Raw genomic sequence first — 25,480 nt, 5'->3', positions numbered from 1 at the left:
ACTGCGGCTGCGCTGCCGGGCCCGGCACCCCCTCCCCCCCGCCCCCCCGGGCTGGGACGGGTGGATTGCGGCTGCGCTGCGGCTGCTGAAGATGGCGTGTCTGCTGGAGGCCCCGATGCGGATGAGTGTGCTCTCGGTGAGTAGGTGACCCGCTCCGCCACTCTGACGCTCCCTTCCCCCCTTCTCTCGGCCGCCGCTGACAACTGGAGTCAGGGCGGGCGGTGTTTACCGGGTTCAGCTGCGCTGCAGCCTGTTCAGTCCTCGACTCTCCGGCTCCGTCGCTGTGCTCCAACTCTCGGATTAGGCCCAATGTTGTTCGCGGTGAAACTCCTTCTCCTTAAAACAACTGGCTAGGCTGGGGTCTGACCCCTGGCCAACTTCACCACTGCGGGTTTATTAAGTGATACCTTTGACGTTGTGGTTTGTATCTATTATTGTGGCATTGACGGGGATATGATATGCGTGTTCCTTTTAATTGCAAACATCGGAACAGAGAATATTCATATTGATTATCTTACAACGTAGTAATTGCTCTACGAAGGAATATATAGGAAAATTGCACAATATTCATAGGTGTTTAGAAGAATTACAGCGATACAAGATTCTGAGAGAGATCTGAGAGTGATGGCACTAGCGTAAGAGCACAGTTTCAGTATGAGGGCTTGGCTATTTGGACTTAGTTGAGGGAAAATTTCCTGACACAGTTGCTAATCTTTGAAATTCTCAGTTCTGGATTGTTGTGGATACTTGTTGTGTGCGTTCAAGGTCAGGTTCAATAGATTTCTGAATCAAAAGATATGGGGATCTGTTGGGAAAGTTGGTAAACCACATTCTTATTGAGTAGCAGAGCAAGCACGAGGGCTGTTTGTGTTCCTTCATTTCAAGGACGAGTAACTAATAGTGTAATCACAAATTGTTTTAGAGATGTAGTTTTAACATATGTATCAGTTAAACAGTAAGCGTTTTCTTCTAAATTAAAGCAGCTTTATTGGTCATGGTGTGGTGTGTGTGTGGAGAGACTCAGTTAAACTGTAGGAGTGTGTTGTGCAGTGTGAAGTTTGAAAATAAATTAATCCAGGAATAGAGTTACTCAGTGAGAATCCAGGTTATTGTTCAAGAGTTAAAGTCGAAACTGTGGCTCAGAGGTAGTTTGATATATCAGCCTTCGTCACTACAATGTCCTTGTAATGATCAAACTAAACTATCGCACTTCTTAGTGGAGAAGGCAAATGAAGATGTGTTTTTTGTGTATATTTTAGTATGGTTATTGACAAGTCATTGTTGTGGTCTGCAGAGTAAATTATCTTTTAGAACATGGGAGTAGGCTGCTTGGCCCCTCAAGCCTGATTTGCCATTCAGTATGATCATGGCTGACCTTTGCTTGCTTCTTAGAGCTATAGAGTTATACAGCATGAAAAAGGCCCTTTGGCACAACTTGTTCATGCCAACCAAGTTGCCAACCTGAGTTTGTCCCACATACATCTACCCCTTTCCTACCTGCCTTTACCACTTCCTCTGGCAGCTTGTTCCATATACCCACCACTCTTCTGTGCCAGTTCCCCATAACCCTTAATTCCTCAATCTTTCTTTCAAATATTTATCTATCTCGGATATATCTACTGATCTCTTATCCATCACCTTCAGGGGCAGAGAATTCTAGAAGTTTCAAAAGTTTCTAGGATAAAAAATGTTTGCTGCAAGAATTTTGATATTCATCTCGTCAGTTGTTTGCTGCTAGCAAAATCCACCCAATATTGGCGTGCTGCCTCCAGATGCTGAACAATGAACTATTCGGATAACTTGATCACATGCAGTTTTACAACTGGCAAAATCCCGTTTTTTTCCTGCCAAGAGTTTCTAAAACTACCAGTGTTCATTTACTGGTGCCTGTCCCAACCCAGCTGGGGGAAACTTGTATACAGTATACAATAAATCTAATTTACACAGCAAAATCATTGCAAAAGGATTTAAAGAAAAAGCATTCAGTTGATCACTGAAGATTTCCTGAACACAGTGCGTAATGGAAAATAAATCTGGACACGAATACAAGATTGTGAAGGTGTGCCTTTTTTGGGGGAATTTTTGGTTTTGAAAGTGGTAGTTTATGCTGTAGGACGGATTTACAGATCTGAGCAACCCCTCAGTACTTAGTAAAGTGACTATTTTGCATGTCAACACAGCAGCAAATGTTCATGTTCTATTAACCTGGACTGAAGTAGTTAAGTCCTCATCCGTGCTTGGTCAATGCTGTTGCTTTTTTCAAGTGGTGTTGCTGGGTAACGGTCAGGAGAGAGTCAGCTGCCTGATAGCTTCCTACTTTCCACCAACCCTGGGGCATATTGTCATCTGGTACCATCCTGGTGGTTCTGGTTGAAATTTGCTAACTCAGCATTTGTATATAAGATTGAACCAGCAAAAGCATTATTAACTTAAATTGTAGGATTAAAACATTATCTGGCTAGACAATAACAGACTTAAGTTACACTCAATGCCTCCAGATAAGAGCATGAGACAAAAAGCTCCATTTTTATCTTAGAAACAGTCTTTGCTATGAGATATTTTGTGGTTGGTTATGGCAAAAGCTTTTTTAAATACTCATTTGGGAAAGTGGTGGTGTTGGAATGTTTTGGCCAGGAACGAATCAACACTTCCAGTACAGTAAGGAAACAGTCGTTGAGAATACATAGTTATATCTTGTCTATTTGAGCCTGAACCCATTACTCAAATACTGTGTCATATTCCAGTGACACATTGCTGCTAGGACAGGAGGACAATATTTTGTTTTGTTCAGTTATATATTACTGCTTTGGAAATATGCTTGCTATGAGGATTACATTTACAGAGTAAACTATATGCCACAATGTATTCACAGTAAACAGTCACTTTCCCCTGCTCATGATCACTGCAGCCACCAATGAAATAAAGAACTGGTTAATGCATTCTTTTTTATTTTCCTGAACTTCCTCCATAGAAATCTTTGGTGTCTAATGGAATATTCATTACAGTGGCATAATTTGTGATTTTTCTTTTGAATATGGTGAGGAATGTGGTTTAAGCATTAACTTTGTAAGAGTTCACATTTTCATCCTGAAAAAGTGATATGGGTTGTAGTGTTGAATCACTAAGGCACATTGTTCCATTAGGAAGTAAAGGATAAGGGTAGCACCTGTGAAATAATCTTAACAGTTTATTGTTTCTTTTGCCTGAAGTTGCTAGTTACATTTTGTGGACCTGATTCCAAACTACTTGTTCAGCTACCAAATTGTGGCATGTACTTTCAAAAGGATACATGGTCTAGTTTCAAAGAAAAATAATATTATTAGGCCTGCTTTGAATTATTTTGCAAAGATTTGAAGAATTTATGTGGAATAAATGTTGATGTTTATGTAACACTTCAACATTTTTCAGTTGTGGTATTGCAGAAGAAATTTCAAGTGCAATTGGCCATTTAGAAAGTGTTAAAGATTGATGTTAGACACTGGATTGTCTGTGGTTAAATGATTGTAGGTTTCTGAATCTCATTCCTAGAAACAAGGAGCATGTTACTTCCATGTGCAGACTTAAGGATTTTTCACAACAGAGCTTTTCAGCACAGCTTTGTGGGCTGAAGGGCCTGAATTGTGCTGTAGTTTTTCTAACACCCTCCATTTTATCACTGGAAATGGGCTTTGTGGCACCTGCGGTGCTAATGTCTGTTCATCCTTTGATTTTGCTGGAGCTTGTAAACCTCAGCAATGACAGCTAAGTCAAATATAGGATTTACCAAAATGCAACCATATTTGTTCGTTGGCATGATTAAATGGGACATACTCTAATGATTTGAATAATTAGGAGAAAGAGAGAATCTTCATTAGACTGGACAAGATTTTTGTTTGGCACTGCATCTAGAATATTAATTTCTTTGAGAATATAAGGGCTGCTCTAACATAGTGGAGTTAATCTAAGTTTAAGATGCTTGTAATTTGATTATTAAGCTTTTAATAATTTCATTTTATGGTTTCTGTTGTATCAGCTTTGGCACAAGGCATGGGTTGTACTTTTGCTTCTGGATCAGAAAGATGTGTATTCAAGTAAGGAATCTTATTTAAAATTCTGTAATAGTTGAAATTTAGATTTTTTTTAGTTTCACTGCAACTCATGAAGTTGACAGTACAGTACTTCCTCAATTTACTAATTCTTGCTAAGCCTCCACTGACTCCTTGGGATGCACGTCTTTAACTGTCCATCATCATGAAGTGCGTTGAGAGGCTGGTCATGGCACACATCAACTCCAGCCCACAACCTCATCCCACTGCAATTCGTCTACCACTGGAACGGGTCCAAGGAGGATGCCATCTCCCTGGCTCAACACTCATTTCTGGAACATCTGGATAACAAAGACAGCTACATCAGACTTCTATTCATTGACTATAGCTCCACCTTCAACACCATAATTCCAAACAAACTCATCTCCAAACTCTTAGACCTAGGACTCTAAACATTTCCCCCACCCCCCCCCCCTTGCGACTGGATCCTTGATTGTGTCCTCAGCCCTTTACTATACTCGATATACTCACGACCATGTGGCCAAAATCCACTCTAGGTCCATTTATAAGTTTGTGGATGACACCATCATAGTGGGCCAGATCTCAAAAATAATGTCGAGACAGAGTATACGAAGGAAATAGTCTAGTGACATGATATCAAGACAACATCCTTTCTCTCAATGTCAGCAAAACGAAGGATCTGGTCATTGACTTCAGGAACTGGGGTGGAGTACATGCCCTATCTATTATCAATGGTGCTGAAGTGGAGATGGTTGAGAGCTTCAATTTCCTAGGTGTAAATACCACCAATAATTTGTCCTGGTCCAGCCACGTGGACGCTACAGCCAAAAAAACTCATAAATGCCTTTACTTCCTCAGAAGGCTAAGGAAATTTGGTGACTCTTACCATTTTTTTTATAGATGCATCATAGAAAGCATCCTATCTGGATGCATCACAGCTTGGTATGGCAACTGCTCTGCCCATGACTGCTAGAAATCACAGAGAGTTGTGAACGCAGCCCAGTCTATCACAAAGACCAACCTCCCTTCCGTTGACTCTGTCTACACTTCCCACAGCCTCGGGAAAGCAGCTAATATAATCAAGGACCCTTCCCACCCCAGTGATTCTCTCTTCTCTCCTTTGCCATTGGGCAGAAGATAGAAAAGCTTAAGAGCACAAACCACCAGACTCAAGGACAGCTTCTATCCCACTGTTATCAGACTCTTGAATGGGGACCCCTCATATGCTAAAAGATGAACTCTTGATGTCTCAATCTACCTCATCATAGCACTTGCACTTTATTTGCACACCTGCACTGCACTTTCTTTGTTACTGCGACGCTATATTCTGTTTTCTTTTTTCAACTTCAATGTAATAATGTATGGCATGATTTATCTGGATGGCACGCAGACAAAAAGCTTTTCACTGTATCTTGGTACATGTGACAATAATAAACCAATATCAAAAACAAACTTTAATGAACTGGTTCAAAACAATTAATAACAATGGACTTTATATTTCTGCCCAATAAGTCATGATCACTAAATTCTGCAGTTCAGTATCATGAGAAAAAATCAGCAAGTCTTCTGGAAATCTGAGTGTCCCATGGAGAAAAAATGGAGGGAAAAAGCAAAGGAGAGCAATACAAGTAAAATGTTGCAATAAATATTGGAAGAGACCTGTTGGTTTATTTTAGGGTTGCTTGACTTTTTTTTTAAGTAAAAGTAACAATTTTATGTTAATCTACAGAAAATTATTAGTCCTTTTTTTGATATTTAACATGATTTAAGGGGCAGGGTGATTATACTCCTTTGCTTTGTTAGCGGATATTTTAATGATTAATCACTGGAGTTTAAATAGAAGGAAATAGATCCAAGTACATTGTGTATTTTGGATATGAACATAGATGAATGGGTTGGTAGTAGGAGTAGGACTTTATTTCACAATTTAACAGCATTGGTATGGTGACGTTAAGTGTAATAGTGCATTTTTTCTCTCTCTTTAAATTGTTAGGTGGCCATCATGCGTTGCCACCATGATGTCTTCAAATGGATCGTGACAGCATTGATCTCTGGGCTAAATAAATTACTGGCACATGAGATCGTTGTGTGGAAAGTGAGCACAAAAAAAGTGTAGGATGATATTTGGATAGGTGTTAGATTTTTAATAAGGTAGAAACAGAAGAACAAATGTAAAACAATTCTCTTAAGGTCATCTGTTGTAAATTATTTGCTGCTAAACCTGCATTAATGTGAAGTGGAGCGTTATGCTGTTGATAAAATATGGAACTAACTTCAAATTAAAATTGAGATCAGCATGTGAATAAACTCTTGTATGTGAAGCTTGACCACTCAACAAGGAAGTCATCCAGTGAATTTTTTTGGACTGGAGGGAAGTGTACGGTGATATTTCCCTGGGGTTTGATACTAAGACCACTGCTTTTCTTAATATTAATACACAGACCTGTGCAGGACACAATCTTTAAGCAGTTGGGACAAAATGTAGAGGCATAATGAACTGTGGGATGACAGTAATAAACCTAAAGGAGATATAGACCGGCTGGTGGGATGGGTAGATAGGTGGCATGTGAAATTTGAGGCTGAGAAATGTGAAATGTTACAATTTGGTATCAAGAATGAAAAAGAGGAAATATAATCTAGAGGACATAGTTCTAAAAGAGGGACTTGAACTGATAGATCTGGGTTTTATGTGGGCATATCATTGAAAGTGGCAGGGCAGGTAGAAAATGCGGTTTGAAAAAAATAGTATATGGGATCCTGGCCTTTATAAGTAGGATCAAGGAGCAGAAGAAAGTAGGAGCAGGAGAAGTCCACTTAAACCTTCATGCCTGCCCTGCCATTCAGTATGATCATTTCTCATATACCCTAGGTCTGAACTCCTCCTCTGTGCCCGATCCAGTAGCTTTCAATTCCCCCTTTCAAAAAATTCTGTCAATTGATCTACTTCTACTTTAAATACTTCTAATGAACTAGCCTCCACAACTCTCGGGCAGAGGATTTCAGAGATTCCCCACCCAGTGCAGGAAGAAATTTCGACATACTCCAGTTTCAGACTAGCCCCTTATCTTAAAACCGCAGTTAAGATTCTCCTGCTGGTGAAAACATCTCGGCATCTACCCTGTCATGTTCCCCTAGGATCTTGTATGTTTTAATAAAATCACCCATCCTCCAGAGAATACAGACTTGACCTGTTTAGTTTCTCTTGATGAAACAATCCTCTCATCCCAGAAATTCGTCTGGTGAACCTCTTTTGTACTGCCTTCATTGCTACTCAATCCTTTCTTTGGTAAGGGGACCAAAACTGTGAGCAGTACTCCAAGTGTGACATCACCAACACCCTGTACAATTGTAACAAAACTTCCTTATTTCTAAACTCCAACCCCTTTGCAATACAGACCATGATAAATCCTTAAAAGACACTTGTTCAGCCACATCTAGAGAGTTGTGTCTAATTCTGGGCATCTCATTTTAGTAATGCTGTAAAGGCTTTAGAGAGGATACAAAAGAAATTTACCATGTTTCCAGAGATGAGGAATTTCAGTTGTGTGGAAGCTGAGGTTGTCCTCTTCAGAATGGAGAAGGTTGTGAGGTGACCTGGAAAAGGTATTTTAAATCATGAAGGGTACACACAGTAGATAAAGAAAATCTTTTCTTATTGGCAGAGGAATCAAGAATTAAGGGACACAGATTGAAGGTGGTTGACAGAATCTAAAAGTGACACACAGAAAACAATTTTTAACCAGTCAATACTTAGGGTCTGCATAGGACTTCCAGGATTAATTTTGGAGGCAGATACAATTGTAGCATTGAAAAGAGAGCTAAATAGGTATTCTCAAAACAAAGATTATGCAGGGCAGGTGGCCATCTGCATTGCTCTAAAACTGACATGGCTATCGCTTTGATGGAGATATAGCCTCATTCTGCACTTAAAACATTGTGCTTCTGAACATGACAGAAATGGAAATATATGAACAGGAGTGAGTCACTTGGCCCTTCAAGCCTGCTCTGCCATTCGGTATAATGGCTGATCCCATGTCTCAAGACAAAATAAATTGACAACTGTAAAATTCCTTTAGTAGGTAGAATCTACAGGGAGTTGATGGGATTGGAGGGAGAATAAAATGGAATTAATGTAGTATTAGCGGAAATGAGTGCTTGACGGTTGGTTCAGACTCAGTAGTCCAAGGCCCTGTGTCTGTGCTGTGGGACTCTGACTCCACAACCATATTCTTGCTCTCTTACTATACCTGACATCTTGATGCCTTTTGTAAAGAAACCTATTTATTTTCTTGCTAATTGCACTCAGAGACTTGGCTTCTACAACCTTCTGTGCTAGAATTCAGCAAGTTTGCCACCATCTGAATGAAGAAAAAACTCTCCTTGTTTGAGTCCTAAATGTCATGTTCCATTTCCTCTCATTGTGCTCTCTAGTTTTAGAAAGGCCAACATCATGTTGAGCCCTGTCAGAATTTTGCATGTTTCAGGCAGGATCTCCTTTCATTCTTCAAAACTTGAGTGACTAAAGGCCAAGTCTGTCCAGTCTTTCCTTGTGCAATGGGTCGGGCAGGAATCAGTTTAGTAAATCTTCGTGCGCTCCCTGTAAGTTAGTATTTCCTTTTGCGAGTAAGGAGACTACAACAGCACACAATATTCCATATATGGTCTCACCAAGGTTCTGTATAATTTTGGTATGATATCCTTGCTCCTATATTCAAAATCTTATAGAGTGAAGGCCAACATACCATATGGCTTCTTAACTGCTTGCAGCACCTGTATACTCACTTTTGAAGACTGTTATGGACTCAGTGAAAGTCCCTTTAAGATAGAGAGTGTGTGTGTATGTGTGTGTGGGGCGTGCTTACGTCAATAGAAGATAAAGGACGTAATGACGTTGTTGAAGAAGGCAGAAGAAGAAGAGAGAGAGAGAGAGAGAAGGGAGAGAGACACCAGCCTGCTTGTTTTCTCTATCGATGGATGAGAAACAATAACTGTGTTTGCCACTGAAATCCATGTATGGAAGTTGGAAGTAATCCGGTGGAGTTCACTTTGTTGCTGACCTGTAGAAGGAAACAGGTATTTGTGTGTGGACGACCACGGTTCGGATGCTTTTCGGGGTGAGGAAGTCACTACCGAGTAAACACTGAAGTGTCGTTTGGGTTCCATTGTGGAACATTTGGATTTCGTATGTACTCTCTCTATGTTTTTCTACATCTACATTTTATCTTCAGACAACGGTGGTTGTTGAAGAAGCCCTTGCTCATGTTTCCCCTTATGGCTTGCGGAACTGAACTTTAAGAACCATTCAGGAACTGGGAGTTTTGGACTTTGTCACACACACACACGACGAGTTTAGTTTTGGGGTTAATGTTCGAGGTTTAACATTCTTGAATTCTAACATACTAACATTTTTACTTTTATTTTACGTATTATCATAAGTAGTGATTAATAAAATAGTTTTTAACACTAAATCATGCTCAGTGTGTTTCTTTTGTTGCTGGTTCGTGACAAGACAGGTGTAGAAGGATACTCAAATCCCTTCATATTTATCAATATTTCTTGATCTGTAGCCATTTAAATAATATGGGTTTGTTTTTTTTGACTGAAGTAGATGACTTCACAATGTAATGTATGTTAAATAATATCCACATTATAATGTATCTGCTATGTGTTTTCCCACTCAGTTAACTTGTCTAAATTGTCTGAAGCCTCTTGGCATCATCCTCACAACCCCACCCAGTTTTGTCCTCTTGGCAATCTTAGAAATAATATATTCTGTACCCTCATCCAAATAACTGATGTATATGCAGTACCCCACTGGTCACCACCTGCCACCCTGAAGAATCATTGCTTTTCTCTGTTTTCTGGCTATCAACCAATTCACAATCCATGCCAGAGTATTATCCCCAGTATCACGTACTTCAGTATTTCACACTAACCTCTTATGTGAGACTATAACAAAACCTGTCATCCACTGGTGCTCTCTATCTTTTCTATGAGTTACCTCCTCAATAATGTGCAGTAGGTTTGTTGAACATGATTTCCCTTTCTAAATCCACATTAACTGTACAATCCCATTGATATTTTAAGTTTCCTGTTATATCCTTGATTATAGACTGCAACAAAGTCAAAGTGGAGTTTATTGTCATATGCACAAGTACATGTGTGCACAGCTGCAATGTAAAACTTGCAGCAGCAGCATTGGCACATAGCATCATATAAGCAGGATTCACAAGAAAAACATAAACACAAATGTTACAAGAAAGAACAGAGTTAGAACAAAAAAAGCAAAGTCTGTTTTAGTCCAAAGTGATCAAAGTAGTCATAGTGTTACTAAACTTTAGTGATTAAGGTTGTGCCGGTTGGTTCAAGAACCAAATTTTCCTTGAAAATTAGCATTTTTTTTCTTGCTGCTGATATCAGGCTAACCAGTTTGTAATTTCTGCTTTCACTTTCCCTCCTTTTTTAAATAGTGGTGTCCCATTTGCCACTCACCAACCTGTAGATACCATTCCATGATATAGAAGTTTGAAAGATGACAACCAGTGCATCCACTTTAGTACTCTGGGATGCAGATTAGTGGGCCCTGGGGATTTATCAGCTTTCAGTCCCATTATTTTCTCCAGCACATTTTTTTTTTGCTGATACTAATTTGCTTCAATTTCTCCTTTCCATTAGGCTCTTAGTTCTAGTATTTTTGGGAAATTCCTTTGTCCTTTTCTGTGAACACAGAACTATAGTATTTGTATAATATAATATTGTATAGTAGTTTTATACATATAAAACTATGCTATTTTTGTTTCCATTACATATTCTCCTATTTTGACGTTTTCACTTATCATTTTATTTTTATACATTGTAGGAGCTTTTGATGTCCACTATTATGTTCCTTGCAAGTACTCTTACTCTTTTCACTCTCTTAATCCATCTTGCTGTCATTTTTTGCTCAGTTGTAAACTGCTACCAGACCTTGGGCTTGCTATTGTTAGCCATGGTTGGGTTGCTCATCCTTTTGCATTTTGAGCCTGAATGGAATGTATAACTGTTGCTAATTAAGAAACTACTATAATAATTAATATTGAATTCAAATATTAGGACTAACACAAGTGTAAATGTTCAGAGTTTGATGGAAAATTCATGGTAAAACGATCAGATTAAGGTGTTCTTTATTTATGTTTGAACACTTGAGAGCTTTTGAGTGTTGGGTTATTTATAGTGGAACTGGTTTGCTAAATAACTGTACTTAAGCCACGGCATAAGATTCAGTCAATTTTGTCAAGTATTGAACCAGGAATTTTCTAATGTCCTTCAGAAAAAATAACTTACTGGAGTTCCTTGAAGTCTTAAAATATTTTTAGTTTGATAATTTTTTAAAATGGTTTGTTTTCATAATCATAGAGTCAGATGGTTGTGTGTTTAAGTCCCATTCCAGAAATGTGGGTACAAAAATCAAGGCTAATATTTTTCACCGCGAGAGTTAAGCTGTTGGAAGTGGCAGTTTTTCTGGGTGAGGTGTTAAATCAGAGCCCTGTTTGCTTGCTCTGGTGGAGAAACATCCCATAGCATGATTTTTGAAGAAGAACAGGCAAATTATTCTCAGCATTCTATTTTTTTTTACAATTATCACTAAAACGGATGGTTTGGTCACCAACTTTCATATTGCTGTTTGCAGGAATTAATTGGCAAAAGGGAGAACATGCTTGCTTTCAGGGCTGTAAAATACTTTGGTGTTTCAAAGTTGTGAAAGGTGTTATTGAAAACTTACCAAAGGTGTTATGTTTTCCTGAAACTTGATGGCTAACACTCCAATGAGTTTAATTTATTTGTACCTTACTAGTTAACGTGCTTACTGATTTTATTTTAGCACTGTTTAATACATTTATTTCAAATTTTTTTCTGATAAAAATGTTTAGCAATGTGAAAACAGGAAACTAAGTTATTTATGATGCTAAAGAGATAAAAATTCTTGCCAAGAAGAACGATTGAAATTTTAATGGTTATTGATTTGAGGTACACACAATTATTTCCTGATAACATTTTTAATAAAAATTAGATGTTGATATGTTTTCATTTTGGTTTTTTTTGGCAGCATTTGGTATAATTACGTGGCTGGGTGGTTAGAACAGAGCGAGCAGCCTCTATAATATTTATTGTAGGAATATGTTGCTTACTGTTAGGTCAGATTTAAAATGAGCCCTTTGGTCATTTTTATAATTGTCCTGTTTGAGACTAAAATTGCTGCTGTTCTTTTATGGTAACCATCTGTTGTGTCATTCAGTGAATCCCTATGAGGACTGACTGCATAAATTGCCATGGAACAAATGCCAGTCTCCTGTGCTGTAACAGTCTATGGTTCTAGTAGTCCCAACAGGATTCTTAAGAGAAGTTCGGTGAAATGCCCATTCTACTTGTTCTTTCTCACTACCAACCGTCTGCATGTCTCCCTCCATCTCTCACCATCTTCCCTAAAGTACCCTGTTTGGTTAAAGCATTGTGAATCCCTACAAGAGACCAGCTGCTTTTGGTTCCATGCAATACTTTAAGATGGTTGCAGGACATCAAAATCATAGTGGTTAACAGTGCAGAATTGTTTTACTGTTTATCTCCATATCTTAACCAGCAGCAACTCTTTACCCAGTTTTCACATGAGGGTTGCTGCTTCATTTATTCTGAGGTAAACCACTGCATGCTCCAACAATCTTCCTTGTGAAGACATTTTTCCTAGTTCAGGGTTGTTAAATATGTTTGTCATTTGCCACATTGCAGATCATAAAGATGTATGTGCACTTGATGCTTTTTCTACTAGCATGTGATGAAATTGGTATATCCATGTCAATGATTTATACAGGGCAACCATTCTATTTTCATATTAAAGCTGTCATTTTTTTATTGTGAACTCAATTTTTAAAACATTTCATCACCTGTAACTATTATTTTCCCTCTTCTGTGCCTTCCTGGTGAAATATATGGTATTAAGGATTTTTCTGTGATGAAGTACACAAATTTGCAAATAGCAATGTGAACTGATTGAGCACAGTCTGATATAAACTTACCAATAGTGATTTGCTCTTCGGCTTATAATGGAACACTACAGCATATCTGCGCTGATCATGATGCCAATCTAAACAAATCCCATCTGCCTGTACATTGTTCATATCCCTCTTCCCTGCCTGTCTTTTAAATGTTCTGCATCCACCACCACCTCTGACATTGTGTTCTGGCCACCTACCACTCCCTAGGTAAGAAAAAAAACTTGCCTTGCAAATCTCCTTTTAAACTTTCCTCTTCTTACCTTAAAAGTGTGCCCTCTAGTATTTGACATTTCCACCCTGGTGAAAAAGACTCTATCTATCCTATCTCTGCCTCATATAATTTTATACACTTCTGTCGGGTCGCCTCTCAGCCTCTGAAGCTCCAGAGAAAACAATCCAAGTTTGTCCAGCCTCTCTTTGTAGCTAATACTCTGTCAGCTGGGCAACATCTAGGTGAACCTCTCCAAAGCCTCCACTTCCTTTCTATATGTGGCGACCAGAACTGCACACAATACTCCAAATGTGGTCTTACCAAAGTTTTGTACAGCTGCAAAATGACTTCCTGAATGTTATGCTCGATGTCCCGACCAATGAACGTAAGCACGCTATACGCCGCCTTTTGCTGCCCTATCCAGTTGTGTTGCCACTTTCGGGGAGCTATGGACTCGCACCCCAAGTTCCCTCCGTATATTAATGCTCCTACTGTATACGCTCCTCTTGCATTTGACATCCCAAATGCATGACCTCACACTTGTCCAGATGAAACTCCATCTGCCATTGATCCACACAAATTTCCTACTGATCTATATCCTGCTGTATCCTTTGACAATCTTCCTCGCTATCCATAACTCCGTGAGTTTTTGTGTCATCTGCAAATCCATTACAGCTATCTATATACAAAAAAACTTTTTTTTAACTGCTTTGTTTCTGTGTTCTAACAACTCCCAGTGAGTTTGGATAGAACCTGATCACGCTGAGAATAGATTTTCATTGAATGTTTGCCCCTATTTAATTTTCTTTTGAATGTATTGCCTCCAGTTGAACTAGTTCAAATCTTGCTACTTATTTGCCCGTCCCACTAATCCTCCTGATTTTTTTTCTTCTGGTCCTAATATGTCATTGACATTTCTGTCATCTGCAAATTTTAAGATTTTGTTCCCTTACCCATTCAGGTCTTAAAAACTCAGTTGGCCTGAGGGATCCATAATCACCCTTTCCTCCCATTCTCTCCCTACTGCTCACACTCTCCCATGCTCTCTCTGGCACTCTCCCCTAAGCCCACCCCAGCTTAATTTGCCCTTGTCCTGGATGTACTGGTCATGGGGGAAATACTCGGTTTGCCAGAATGAAAACTGGTCTTCAGTGTGAGAGATTGTGTAAACAAGAATGTTATTCCCTTGAATTAATAAGATTTAAAGAGTGAATTTATCTTTTTTTAAGATATCCTTGGGAAATACAGCGAATTTGTACCACTGGTTCTGTGAGATGGGAGTCCAAAGATTAGATCGTAGACTTCAAAGAATGTAGATAAAAAGCACTTCTAAACATGTTCAAAGTTGTAGAATTTTGGAACTTCCACAGAAAACAGTTGGGTCATTTGTTCATTTTAAAACTGAATGAAAGATTCTTCCTAACCAAGGATATTTTTTGGGTGTCAGGCGATAATAATCAGAATTAGTTAAGTCACTGATCAGCCATGATAAAATGGTAGAACATGCCAGAGAGCCTGAATATTTCTATTTGTTTTTTCCGTATTTTCTAATTTTGTGAACTTTCTACTTAAATTTAGAAGCATGCTCATGTAGATTTTTCCTTGACCAGATATCCTCAATTAATAGCACTAAAACAGTTCTCTTCTCTCATCACTATTGGCTGCATGCAAGTTGACAGCTGCACTTCCCTTCACCACCACAATAAGTGCAATTCAAAAACACTTTAGTTTTGAAATGCTTCAGAATATCCTCTGGTGGTGAAAGGCTTTCTGCAAAGCTTTCCTCATTTCTCATTTTGTAACTCGATTCACTACAGGTACAGTTTCCTTACGTTGCTTGGTGTTGTAGGTTATCACCTGTGTGGAAGAGCATGCAGAGTGCACTGATTTAATTTCATAATTATAAATAAAAGCAGCATCCCGAGAAGAGGAAAAGAGATCAGGGAAAATGTCTGATGGCAAAACTGATTATAAATGAAACTTTCAACACCAGGACCTCCTGAGGTGTTTTCCTTAATTCTTTCTATCATAGTTGACAGGGCTGTTAACTACGTAACCTCTATTTCCTGCATTCAAGCTGTCAGCTTTTCTCTACTCAGTCACAGCAAGAATAGTGTTCCCTTGTCTTCGCCTTCCCATGACCAGCTCTGCAGTCAACAGATCATCTTCCATAATTACTGCTACCTAGAATGAGATTCCACTACTGGATACATCTTCTTACCCTCTTTTGGCATTCCAGGGGGTCTATTCCCTCCCCGATCCTTGGTTTGACCTTCCATCCCCACCAATCACTGGCTTTCTTGCAGCACTTTTTTGTGCAACTGCAACATACCTGCCCTTTTAACTTGTCCCTTCCCAACTTCCAGGGACTCAATTCTCATTGAGGTGAAGCAACACTTGCCTAACATTTCCAATCTAGTGAGTTGCTTTTGGTAATTAAAATGTGGTCTCTGCACTGGAGAAAGCAAATGCTTTGCATGTGCTTCTGCTCATTGTGCAAGGACTTTCCAGTTGTCTGTCACTTCTGTTCTCTATCCCACTGCTAATCTGATCTGTGTCTTTACATTTCTAGTGTAAAAATCATCCACCATAATTCAGGTTTTCTCTCCACAGATGCAGCTGATTTGCTGGATATTTCCAGCATTTTGTCTCTAATTTCCATCATCTGCAGTGTTCTGTCTCTCATGGTTCCTGCATACTTTTCTGCTTTTTATTTTCTCTCTACCTGCCCTTGTGCCCTTGTCACATTGCTTATGTAATGACTAAAAGCATTGTGGCACCTGGGCAGTCTTGGTCTCCATCCTATCACAGACGTTCCTTTTGTTCTCTCCAGCTGGCCTCTCTGCAAAATAAAACCATTCTTGCTTTTCTCACTCCTCTGGTTTTGGTGAAGGGTGATTAATTTGAAGCATTAACTCTATTTCTCTCCAGAGAGTATAACCCAACCTGATGAGAACTGTACCTTCTGTTTTTATTTCACATTTCCAGCATTTGCAGTTTTTTTTATTTCAATTTTGGTGAAAGGTATAAATGATTACAGCAGAATCACAACCAGCTCTGTCTTTGCTACTATATGTGTGGCTCGTGGCAAGTGAAGAGAGTAGTGGTTTGAGGATTGTGGGATGTTGCGGATTTATCAGTAATCATAAGTGGATCTGGAACACAGAGAATTTGAGTTGGAATCCATTGTTATAAATCTGCACCAGAAAGAGCTGCAATGAAACGAGAAGCAGCTATGAATGCAAGTTTTAGTGAACACTTGATCAAATGTGAAAAGGGAAATGCAGTAAAATGAAGATGAGCAATCGAAAAGACAAATACAAGCCCCATTGATGAAGCCCTATCCATTCCATGGTGAGCATTCTTGGAAGTGAAGTGATAGGAATTAGTAAATAAAAAGCAAAATGGTGCAAATCTGCAGACCTATTATAAAACAAAATATTCTGAACATATCCTACAGGCCAAAAGACATTAGTAGATCTAGTGTGACTTAATTTCACCTATTTCTTACAAGCTGTTATTTTTGTCTTTCATACCTGTGTAAGTGGGGAAGGGCAAGAGGAGAGGAAATGGGAAGAATATTTGTCTATTGGTACCTTTGTGCAGATCTCCTATTCCATTTGGTTTGGATAGGAGAGGCTTTGTGAGTGCAGTTAATGCATTACCAGTTTTAAGCTTTAAAAATATCTGGAGAATGCTGTGATTGCTTCTTCAGCATTTAAATGAATTGCAGAAATCTTTAAATTGCCCAAGGATTTTGGAGCATTTTTAAATCTATTTTAATCTGTGGGATTTCAAATGTGCGATGTAAAGTGGTTTCCCACGAGCCACGAAGAAAGGTGATGAAGCTGATATGGAAATGACAGACATTATTGCTGCAATTGGGCACATATTTCTGAGTGGGATGAGTTACTGATTTGGTCATTTTTGTCTCATTTCTGCCTTTTTATTTTCTGTTGCTTTGGTACAATTTGAAGGTGCTGCAATCCTTTCAATAGGCTTTCAGTACATCAGGGTGATCCTGGGCAACAGTCTCTCATGGGTGGTATTCCTGTTGCTCTTGTTCATTGTTTGCTCTGAAGATGTCGCCATAATTCTTTTTATGCCTCCTTTTGGGTATGTGCTATGACCAGAATTGGAGAAGAGGCTTGCTTTGTGTCTCTGATAGTTTGGTTCCTCTTTGGAATGTATAGGTCTGAACTCTGGGAAGAGGCTTGCTTTGGAAGTCTTGATATAAGATGATTGTTAGTTAAGACGCGTTTATCCTGCAATCTTTCTGTCACGCAAACTGTATAATTTTGCAACTGTGCTAAAACTGCAGCAAAAATGTGCTCTACAAAGAATGTATTAATTCTGTAGCACTTTTGTCATATAAGATCCAGGATTATTTTGACATTTTTCGATCGGCAAATCAATACCTACTTTGTGTTATTGATTTTGTTTTATTTTTTAACATTTTTTATTTCATTTTTAGTAGATTTTAAATATTTTTTGAAGTTGCGACATTAAGAAGCAGTGAGAAATGTTGACAGCTCCGACAGTGAACAAAACTAGAAGCAGGACTTTGTTGATGGGGCTTCTCGAGGATTTCCCATGTCTCCCCATTATGCCATTAAAGGCCCTGCTGCCACTAGCGGCCTTATTGCTCAGCTCCAGGGCTGATGTGGCAAGCATAGATGGCTTAATCAAATTTAAAATGGTGGGGATTTTGGGTGGTAAATGTGCCCCACTAGGAAAAATCTGAGCCATTGCATTATGTAGGAGACCTTGCTGACCTGCTGTGACATGGGACTCCAGTTTTCCTGCATAATAGTTGGATTTATGATATTCAAAACTAAAGTAATTGACTTGGTGAGCTTATTGTTAACATGCAAGTCAAGACTTATTTATCACCACTACTTCCATAATGTTATTTTTATGCATTTGAAAAGTTAGATTACATACTTTAAATCCCATCAATGGGGTTTAGTCTTAGCAACTTAGTCAATGCCAGTTTTTTTTCTTGGAAAAAGATTGAAACGGCATTGGGCTTCAGCTGGAGATCATGCTGACAAACAAGCATTATTGATGATGCATGCACAACTTTCATTTTGCTGTTCTATTAGACTGGTATGTTAGGGCCAGCATTCTTTCATGCTGTTTGCATTTCTCAATGAAGTACCTGTGAAAGACTCGTTTTGTTGCAATTGCTAAGTTATATTGCTCAAAATTCATTTTTGTGTTGAACACTTGTTTCATTTGTGTGCTTTGGATTGTGACGCAAATACATTAGTTTTCAAAAGTGCTGTAATATATGTGTTGTATTCAGATAAGTTGAATGTGTTTAATATTTGAAGTCTGAGACCAGCAGCTCCATTGAGTGGCATGCCGCAAAAAAGCGATAGCTGCAACATGTTTTTGAGAGCTTAAAAAAGCAACAGTGCTTCTTAACAAGTCCAAATTTTCAGCAACAATTGTAATGAAGTCGTCAACTACAGAAGAAAAACATAGAAGCTGCAATCAGGTGTGTTGTGTTCGATAGGTTTATGTTGGATTTGCAAGGAGGAGGGGAAGGCCTGTATGGTTGGTGAATGTGCAAGTAAGCGTATATGTGAAGAATATTTACTCTGTATACTGCACAAAGTTCTTTGGATTAAAGTTGGTACATGTGGTAAAAGCAATTTTACCTCAATCACATCTGTGACTAGTTGGTAATTTCTGTTGAGTAACAGTCTTGACTGAGGCAAGGGTAGTAGGTTCATTTGTAAAATGCTCACTTCTTCAGATTTTTGTTTGAGCATTTTAAAAACACACTTATTTTACAAGTGACTCTACTCCGCTTGTGATTTGGTAGTATATTCATACTGGCTGTGAGGTTGCATTATGGCAGAAATTCTGATAATGAAAGCACCATTGAATGAAAGATTTTATTCTTTTTAGGAAGTTACAGCCAGCAGTCGTCATTATGTTGACCGTCTCTTTGATCCTGACCCACAGAAAGTGTTGCAAGGCGTTATGTAAGTATTGCACTATAATGCATCTAATTCATATTTTCTGGGTCCTTCTGTAAAATTTGCAAACAGGGTTTCATGTTTCATTGATGTGATAGCTAATGCCACATGCAGTACAAAACCTACTTTTGCTTATTCAAGATTACATTCACCCCTGTTTTATATTCTGGGAATAAATAACTATATTGCATAAATTGTGAAAGTGAAAAACAATTTAGTATTATACATAAAACTGGATATATAGAAATGGATGTAGAAGCAGCATTCAAAGATTTCAACTGAAAAGCATGGTTGTGTAATATTTTATTCCTAATGTGCATGCTTTTGAGTGATTGAAAGAACTAAAATTGAATCAAAATTAAATCTTCTCAAGACTGATCACTGTAAGTAATGAAAGTGAAACATGAATTTGATTTGCAAATTGTAGACGTGATCTTGCTTCAAAAACAGAGGCATAGTATTGGCTCAGTTTTGTACTTAAAAATTATTTTGTTTTGCTTGTTCTTATCAGGCTACATAGGGATAAATTTATTTTCTTGAAACATAAAATGAGTGGATATTATGAAATGATTCAATAAGGTTGATACTCATTTCCTTTAAAAGCAAAAGATGGCTGAGAATTATTGTAAAGAAGGCATCTTAGGACCTAATGTCACCTCAGGGTGATTTCAATAACCACCAAAAATACACTGAGGTATAATAAGACTGATGCTTCAGCTGTGACTAGATTTTTAAAGGACCGAAACAAGGTAATTAGTTTAAAATGGATCCTATTAAAGCTCTATACATAGTACCCTAGCACACAAGTTCTGGAAATGATTTTTTTCTTTTTTTCAAATCATGTATTATAAAGCCAGTTTGTTTTTTAGTAACCAATTTGCATATTGTTTAACATTTTGTTTGTACAGTGATATGAAGAATGCGGTAATTGGAAATAACAAGCAAAAAGCTAATCTGATTGTCCTGGGAGCAGTACCAAGGTATTGTAATAGTTCTAATGTTTTTCTGTACTAGTACAATAGGGCATTAAAAAACAGGAGTAAACCACTTAGCCCCATATGCCTGTTCACTTTTTCAGTGTGATCATTACTGATCTGTGTCCTGATATTTTCTTTATACCTGCCTTCAAGCCATGTCCGGTAGTATCTTTGGTTGACGAAAATCTCTTAGACCTCACTTTTAGAATTAGCAATTGACCCAACATCATTTGTAATTTACAGAATGTAGTTCCAAACTATTGTACACAATACAGTCATAGATTCCCCAACTGGCAGAAATAATTACTTTCCATTTACCTCAACAAAGCTCCTTTAATTTTAAAACTATTATCAAATCAACCATATATTTTCTAAATTCCAGAGGGGATAATATATGTTTACTTAATCTCTCTAATTTCCAACATAAAGGGTGGCATTCCATGAACTATTATGATATTTTTACTTTCCATTTTAATTATCCATGTTTGAATGCTGCTTCCCCAAAATTGTATTGGCTAAATTTTTTTCACTATTTAGAGAGACTAAATTTCTTCACTATTTATCCAAAGTGGATGAACCTTGCACATGTTTGATATTGAAATCCAGTGCCGTAGTTCTGCTTATTCACCTTCATCTCTTACTATCTTAATTCTTCCATTTACACTGCTTGCAGTGCTGTCTTTTACATTGTCATCAGTGAATAAGTGGGGCACAAAAAGAAAAAGACTAGCAAGGGCAAATGTGGCTCCCTTATGTACAAAGATGGAAGAATTTATAATGGGTGATAAAGAAATGACAGGAATGAAACAAGTCATGAATGTCTTCATGGAAGGAGACACGAAAGAATTTCAGAAATACTGGTAAGCCAAATGAGGAAACAAAAGAATTTTAGAATCAGCTTTATTATCACTGACATATGTTCTGAAATTTGTTGTTTTGTGGCAGCAGTGTAATGCAAGGCATAAAAATTACTATAAATTACAAAAATTTAAATAAATAGTGCCAAGGAGGAATAGCAAGGTGGTTTTCATGGACCATTCAGAAATCTGATGACAGAGGAAAAGAAGCTGTTCCTAAAATGTTGACTGTGGGTCTTCAAGCACTTGTACCTCCTTCCCGATGGTAGTAATGAGAAGAGGGCATGTCCCAGATGGTGAGGGTCCTTAATGATGGATGCTGCCTTTTTGAGGCACTGTCTCTTGAAGATGCCCTCAGTGGTGTGGAGGGTTGTACCTGTGATAGAGCTGGCTGAGTTTACAGCCTTCTGCAACCTCTTTCGATCCTGCACATTGGAGCTTCCATACCAAGTGGTGATGCAACCAGTCAGAATGCTCTCCACTGTACGTGTTGAAATTTGCAAGAGTCCTTGATGACATACCAAATCTCCTCAAACTCCTAATGAAGTAGAGCTGCTGGTGTGCCGCCTTAGTGATTGCATCAATGTGTTGGGCCCAGGATAGTTCCTCTGAGATGTTGACACCCAGGAACTTGAAGCTGCTCACCCTTTCCACCACTGACCCCTCGATGAGGACTCTGTGTGTTCTCCCGAATTCCCCTTCCTGAAGTCCACAATCAATTCCTTGGTCTTGCTGACGTTGATGTGAGGTTGTTGTTGCGACAACACTCAACCAGCCTATCTATTTCACTTCTGTACGCCTCCTTGTTACCATCTGAGATTCTGCCAACAACAGTGGTGTCTTCGACGAATTTATAAATGGCTTTTGAGCTGTGCCTAGCCACATAGTCATGAGTGTAGAGGGAGTAGAGCAGCGGACTAAGCTTGCATCCTTGAGGTGCGCCTGTGTTGATTGTCAGCGTGGAGATGTTATTACCGGTCCACACTGACTCTGGTCTCCCGATAAGGAAGTCAAGGATCCAGGTTTTGAAGCTCGTTGGTTAGTACTGAAGGGATGATGGTGTTGAACGCCGAGCTGTAATCAATAAACAGCAGCCTGACTCGTGTATTGCTGTTGTCTAGGTTCTCCAAAGCCGAGTGAAGAGCCATAGAACCATAGAAAACTACAGCACAGAAAACAGGCCATTTGGCCCTTCTAGTCTGTGCCGAAACATTATTCTACTAGTCCCATTTACCTGCCCCCAGCCCATACCTCTCCAGACCTCTCTCGTCCATGTATCTATCCAATTTACTCTCAAAAGTTAAGAGCGAGCCCGCATTTACCACGAGAGATGGCAGCCCATTCCATACTCCCACCACTTTGAGTGAAGAAGTTCCCTCTAAACCTTTCCCCTTTCACCCTAAAGCCATGTCCTCTTGTACTTATCTCCTAATCTAGGTGGAAAGAGCCTACTTGCATTAACCCTGTCTATGCCCCTCATCATTTTATAAACCTCTATCATATCTACCCTCATTCTTCTCCGCTCCAAGGAATAAAGTCCTAACATGCTCAGTCTTTCCTTATAACTCAACTCCTGAAGACCCGGCAACATTCTTGTAAATCTCCTCTGCACTCTTTCAATCTTACTGACATCCTTCCTGTAGTTCAGCGACTAGAACTGCACACAATATTCTAAATTTGGTCTCACCAATGACTTATACAACCTCACCAAAACATTCCAACTCCTATACTCAATACTTTGATTTATAAATGCCAGGATGCCAAAAGCCTTTTTTACAACCCTGTCTACCTGTGACTCTACTTTCAAGGAATTATGTATCTGAACTCCCAGATCCCTTTGTTCCTCCGCACTCCTCAGTGCCCTACCATTTACTGTGTATGTCCTCCCTTGATTTGTGCTTCCAAAATGCAACACCTCACACTTGTCTGCATTAAATTCCATCTGCCATTTTCTGGACCATTTTTCCATTTGGTCCAGATCCCTCTGCAAGCTTTGAAAGTCTTCCTCACTGTCCACTACACCTCCAATCTTAGTGTCATCCGCAAACTTACTAATCCAATTTACCACATTATCGTCTAGATCATTGATATATACAACAAACAACAATGGCCCCAACACAGATCCCTGAGGCACACTACTAGTCACAGGCCTCCAATCTGAGAAACAACCATCCACAACCACTCTCTGTCTTCTCCCACTCAGCCAATTTCGAATCCAATTTACAACCTTTCCATGGATACCCGTTGACTGAACCTTCTGAACTAATCTCCCATGTGGAACCTTGTCAAAGGCCTTACTAAAGTCCATGTAGACAACATCCACAGCCTTACCTTCATCTACTTTCTTAGTGACCTCCTCGAAAAAACTCCACAAGGTTCGTTAAACACGATCTACCACGCGCAAAGCCATGCTGACTATCCTTAATCAACCCTTGGCTGTCCAAATACTTATATGTCCTATCTCTCAGAACACCTTCCAATAATTTACCCACTACTGATGTCAGGCTCACTGGCCTGTAATTACCTGGTTTACTCTTCAAGCCTTTCTTAAACAATGGAACAACATGAGCTATCCTCCGGTCCTCTGGCTCCGCACCCGTGGCTAAGGAGTCCTCTGGCACCGCACCCGTGGCTAAGGACTCCCTAGTGAGATTGCCAGTGAGATTGCATCTGCTGTAGATCTGTTGTGGCAGTAGGCAAATTGCAGCGGGTCCAGGTGTTTTCTCAGGCAGGAGTTAATTCCAGCCATGACCAACCTCTCAAAGCACTTTATCACAGTAGATGTGAGTGTGACCAGGCGATAGTTATTGAGGCAGCTTACCTTGCTCTTCTTGGGCACCAGCATGATTGATACCCTTTTGAAGCAGGTGGGAACTTCCGATTATAGTAGTGAGAGGTTGAAGATGTCCTTGAACACTCCAGACAGTTGAAAAGAAATCAGTGTGAGTAACAAAATACTGTTAGAGAAGTTAATGAACCTGAATGAAAATAAAAGAAATTGCAGATGCCGGAAATCTGAAAGAAAAACAGAAAATGCTATAAAATTCAGCAGGTCGGGCAGGATCTGTGGAAAGAGAAACTGTTGATGTTTTGGGTCTGGAATCCTTCATCAGAACTGGGAAAGTGAGAGATGCAAATTAGTTTTCAGTAGGAGAAAAGGTTGGGGAGGGATGTGCAGAACAAAGTAGATGTCTGTTTTAGGATGAGTTGAAATGGCTTAATGATGGTAGTTACTAGCACATTAAAGTTCATGGTCTGTGTAATGAGTCATTATTGCTGAGGTGGTGATGGGAAGGTAAGGTTAGGCTGATATTGGTAGTTGGGAAAATGCTGAAATTATAGATAAAGAAGGTAATATCAAGACACTTAAAAAATAATATGATTTAGCAGAGTCAATGTGGATTTATGAAAGAGAAATTATGTTTGATTAATCTGTTGGAGTTAATTGTGTCCAGTAGGTTAGATGGGGGGAACCAGTGGATGTGGTGCATTTAGATTTTCAGAAGGCTTTTGATAATATCCCAGACTGGAGGTTTGTGAACAAGAGTTAATTAACAGATAGAAGACAAAGGCTGGGAATAAATAGGTCTTCTCGAGTTCGATGGCTGTGACTAGTTGGATAACTAAGGATCTGTGCATGGCTGTAATTGTTCACAATCTGCATCAATGATTTGCCAGTGTGATCAAATATAACATTTCTAACTTTGCTGGTGATGTGACGCTAAGCGGGAATTTGAGTAGTGATCAGGACATGAAAAGCCTTCAAGGAGGTATTGGTAGACTGAGTAGGTGGGCAACAACAAGTGGTCTGTATTTTTTTAAATAGTTAGAAATTTGGAAATGTTGATGATCCAGATCTTTCCACACAAGCTGCTGAAAGCTGAGACCACACCTGGAGCACTGTTTACAATTTTCATCTCTTCCTACTGAAGGATATACTGTATTTGCTATAGAAAAGAGAGCAGCAAAGATTCACCAAACTAGTTGCTGGAATGGTACATGAGTGACCTAAGGAGAGCCTGAGTAGACAAGGTTCTACCTTTTAGAATTTAGAAGAATGAAAGAGACCTCACTGAAACACTCAAAATTCTTCAAGGGTTTGACAGGGAGGTTGTTTGCCTTAGATGAGGATTTTAGAACTAGGAATCACTCTCAAAATAAGAGCTAGGCCATTTAAGACTGAGCTGAAGATAAATTTCTTCATTCAGAGGGTGATGAATCCTTGGGCTTCTCTACCCTGGAGGGATGTGGAGGCTCATCCAATGATTGCATTCAAAATGGAGATCAATAGATTTCTGGGCATTAAGAAACTCAAGGAGGATAGGACAAGAAAATGACGTTGAGGTAGAAGATCAGCCATGTTGTGATTG

At 39.1% G+C, this 25,480-nt stretch overlaps 1 protein-coding gene across 2 annotated transcripts in view; it reads left to right on the top strand.

Annotated features, from left to right (window-relative positions):
- Nucleotides 1–6: 6 nt before the first annotated feature.
- armc8 (armadillo repeat containing 8) overlaps nt 7–25,480 on the top strand; it is a 105,613-nt gene continuing 80,139 nt past the window's right edge. For both annotated transcript variants that reach the window (XM_052024340.1, XM_052024331.1), the window contains exons 1-3: nt 7–136; nt 19,206–19,282; nt 20,185–20,256. In XM_052024340.1, coding sequence (XP_051880300.1) covers nt 92–136; nt 19,206–19,282; nt 20,185–20,256 — 194 coding nt within the window. In that variant the 5' untranslated portion in view covers nt 7–91. The remainder of the gene's footprint in view (nt 137–19,205; nt 19,283–20,184; nt 20,257–25,480) is intronic.

This window comes from Pristis pectinata, chromosome 1, assembly GCF_009764475.1.
Source record: "Pristis pectinata isolate sPriPec2 chromosome 1, sPriPec2.1.pri, whole genome shotgun sequence".
In the NCBI taxonomy this organism is placed as follows: Eukaryota; Metazoa; Chordata; class Chondrichthyes; order Rhinopristiformes; family Pristidae; genus Pristis; species Pristis pectinata.
This window is presented reverse-complemented; position numbering and strand designations above follow the sequence as displayed.